This window comes from Penaeus vannamei, chromosome 19, assembly GCF_042767895.1.
Source record: "Penaeus vannamei isolate JL-2024 chromosome 19, ASM4276789v1, whole genome shotgun sequence".
NCBI lineage: Eukaryota > Metazoa > Arthropoda > Malacostraca > Decapoda > Penaeidae > Penaeus > Penaeus vannamei.
This window is the reverse complement of record NC_091567.1, coordinates 32,191,234-32,194,846: the sequence shown is the minus strand read 5'-3', so window position 1 is coordinate 32,194,846 and position 3,613 is coordinate 32,191,234. Positions and strand designations below refer to the sequence as shown.

The window sequence follows — 3,613 nt, the reverse complement described above, 5'->3', positions numbered from 1 at the left end:
ACAGATAATTATTCCGAACGACTATGGCAATCACACTGTCTCCAAACTTTAAGCTTCTGAACTCATTCGAAATGATTAGCAAGACACGCAATTAATTTAATGAAACATCAAACAGGGGATGCTGAATAACTAACACTGAACTTACTCCAAGAATTAACAAAATCTACCAATGAATTTAATGAAACATCAAACGGGGAATGCTGAATAACAGATACTGAACTTACCTCCCCAAAAATTAACGAAATCTAACACCACCAGATAAACGAGACAGTGTTACCCGGAGAAAGGGTTACTCACAGTGTTACCAGATGAGTTGCTCCCAATAGCCCTGCACACATTTACCTGAGCCGAGGGTAACTCCCACGAGAATGGAGGCGATCCAGGAGGTTGCTGCTGCCGTGGACTGGTAATAATGCATCAGGTGGACGAAGTAGATGCCAAAGGTGTAGGTGAAGCCATCAGCTGTGGGAGAGAAACACACGATGTTAGCTAACTCTACCACCTCGTCCCAGCTGTCTTTCTCCTAACTCTAACACCAATTCCTCTATCCTCTTAGGAGGAGGAGGAGGAAGAGGATGAAGGAGAAGAAGAAGAGGAGAAGAAAGAGAAAGAGAAGGAAGAGGAGGAGGTGAAGAAAAAGAAGGGAAAAGACAACACTAGCCTGGCCTGCTGACCTGCTCCCAAACAGCTGTGGGAGAGAAAACACACGATGTGAGCTTCATGTAGAAAAAGAGGAAGGGGAAGAAGAGAAATAGGAGTAGGAAGAAGGAGGAGGAGGAAGTGGGAGAGGAAGAAGAGGAGGAGGAGAAGGAAGCGGGAGAGGAGGAAAAGGAGAAGGAAGAGGAGGAGGAAAAGGAGAAGGAAGAGGAGGAGGAAAAGGAGAAGGAAGAGGAGGAGGAAGAGGAGGAGGAGGGGAAGAAGTAGAAGAAGAAGGGGAAGAAGACGAAGAAAGACATTCCAGAAAGGAAAGAAACAGGAAGAGATCAAACGAACAAGCAAAAAAATTAATCAATCAGAGACAAACATACTTTAAGACTCCTCCTTTTGCTCTTTTTATGTATTATGTTTCGAGAAAAGGTCAGCGGCGGAGGCACACTGCAAAATGGAAATGCTTTAGGACGCGAAACGTTTCTCTATCCTTTTCTTGTTTTTGTTTTTTTTTATCTTATGCGATTATGACGAAGGATGGACGGAGAGAAGGGGGTAAGGGAGAGGGAGGGGGTAAGAGAGAGGGAGGGGGTAAGAGAGAGGGAGGGGGTAAGAGAGAGGGAGGGGGTAAGGGAGAGTGGGAGAGGGAGAGGGAGGAAGGGAGAGGGAGAGGAGAGGGAGAGGGAGGAGGGAGAGGGAGGAGAGAGAGAGAGAGAGAGAGAGAGAGAGAGAGAGAGAGAGAGAGAGAGAGAGAGAGAGAGAGAGAGAGAGAGAGAGAGACAGAGACAGAGAGAAAAGATACATACATACATACAGAAAGAAAAGATACAGAGAAAGGAAAGAAGGATAGAGACACAGCTACAGACACGCAGACAGAACCGAGAAAAGAGAGACAAGACAGACACACGGAGACAACGACAAAGCCAGAGACAGATAAAACGTTTCCTTTGTCTTCCGACGAGGATCCGCAGCGTACCAAATGGAGCGGCGCCAGCGAGGGCATCCTAGAACACTGTCAACGGGTAGGTCATTAGGGCGCACCTGCCAAGTCAACACATGCAACAAGGTACCCACAGCCCCTTCTGTTGCTAGGGCGACACGGAGGGGTAAACGGGGTAGGGGTGGGTGGGGTGGAAAGGGGTAAGGAAGAGAGGGGGTGGGTGGGGGTGGGAAGGTGGAGTTATCGGTTTAAAGGTTTATTGTATTTTTTTTGCCTCCGTTTTATGACTGGGCCAGACTTGCTACTCGATTCCCGCGGTGTAATCCTGCGAGCTAGCTTAAGGGGCTAAACTTTACAATCAGCTGTTTCCGGAGGTTTTAATAATGACACAAACCCTACACACTCCCATCCACAAACATACACAAAAAACGCAAATCTACATATACACAAAAACACCTACACACACCCAGTCCCATCCACAAACATACACACACAAATCTACAAACATACATACAAAAACACCTACACACACACTCATATCCCCCACCCACCCACCCACCAACACACACACACACACACACACACACACACACACACACACACACACACACACACACACACACACACACACACACACACACACACACACACACACAAACGCGGCGCGCACAAGGTGTAAGTTTCGAACACCGCCGTACCCATTACGCAAGAGATATCTACTTATGACCAGGCTTCGACCATCGCCATTGTCTCTTTGTTTACCGTTTCTCGCTTCGTGGTTCGGCATGGCCCCCTGTGGTTAGCTGACGGGGAAGTAGGCAAGAAGTTAGCCCACGACTGCAAGCACGGGGGTTGTTTCGACTGCAAGCAAAGAGCAAAGAACCTCGCAAGAAGTCCGCTAAGAGAAAAAGCTTTGCTGGAAATTGTACCAAACTTTGTTGGGAGAGAATTGAGTTACGGCCAAAGTGAGCAATCGAGTTGTGACGTCATAGGGTGGGTCGGTGGGAGGAGGGGGGGAGGGAGGGTAGGAGGAGGGAGGAGGAGGAGGAGGAGGAGGAGGAGGAGGAGGAGGAGGAGGAGGAGGAGGAGGAGGAGGAGGAGGGAGGGAGGAGAAGAAGAAAAAGAAGGAGAAGGAAGAAAAGAAGAAGAAGAAGAAGAAGGAGAAGGAGAAGGAGAAGGAAAGAAGGGGGAGGGGGGAGGAGGAAGAAGAAGAGAAGGAAGAGGTGAAGAAATAGAAGGAAAAAGAGGAAGAGGAGGAGGAGGAGAAGAAAAAGAAGATGAAGAGGAGGGGGGAGGAGGAGGTGAAGAAGAAACAAAAGAAGGGGAAAAGGAGAAGGGAAAAAAGGAAGAAGAAGAGGAAGAGGAGACGAGGGAGAAAGAGAAGGAAAAAAGGAGAAGGAGAGAGAGAATGAAAAAAGGAGAAGGAAAAAGAGCAGCAGGAGGAGGAGGAAGAAAAAGAGAGGCGACTTATGTAGATGAAGAAAACGAGCATAAATCACTCGGCACTCAGACCCTTTGCAAGAGAGGAGCGGTGTCGTCAGAGCCCAGAACCGATCTGAGGCGGAAGAGATGCCTGATGGCGAAGATAACCTGCTTATTCTGGTATCTACAAACCAGTTTATTTACAGAATGAAATACACAGAAAAAAAGCTCTACATTTGTCTCTATTCTGAATCTGAATTTTGAGAAACCATCTGAACACCCCCATGAAATAAATCAATAACTAAAACAAAACAAATATATAAACAAGTAAATGAATCAAATAAAAGAAATACGTTAACAAGGTAAAACTAGCGACTGAGACACTGGGCGTGTTGCCTACTTGGAGTCAAAAAGCTGTTGCATCTAAAACTGCCTCCTCGGTTGTTGCATTCGACTTGCTATCTTCGGCTTTTGACTATTTATAAGAACCAGACCATTCTCTCAGTGACAATTCGTGTCATGGTCATTTATAGCTCTCGTATTTTTATCTTTGCGTGAGGTCTAAGGTTTATTATTATTTATTTTATTTTTATTTTATCTTTT

The 3,613-nt window shown here is 46.4% G+C and overlaps 1 protein-coding gene across 1 annotated transcript in view; it reads right to left on the bottom strand.

Annotated features, from left to right (window-relative positions):
• LOC113817510 (Monocarboxylate transporter 1) overlaps window positions 1–516 on the bottom strand; it is a 12,081-nt gene extending 11,565 nt beyond the window's left edge. The window contains exon 1 of the mRNA XM_070134202.1: window positions 343–516. Coding sequence (XP_069990303.1) covers window positions 343–418 — 76 coding nt within the window. The 5' untranslated portion in view covers window positions 419–516. The remainder of the gene's footprint in view (window positions 1–342) is intronic.
• Between the last annotated feature and the right edge of the window lie 3,097 nt (window positions 517–3,613).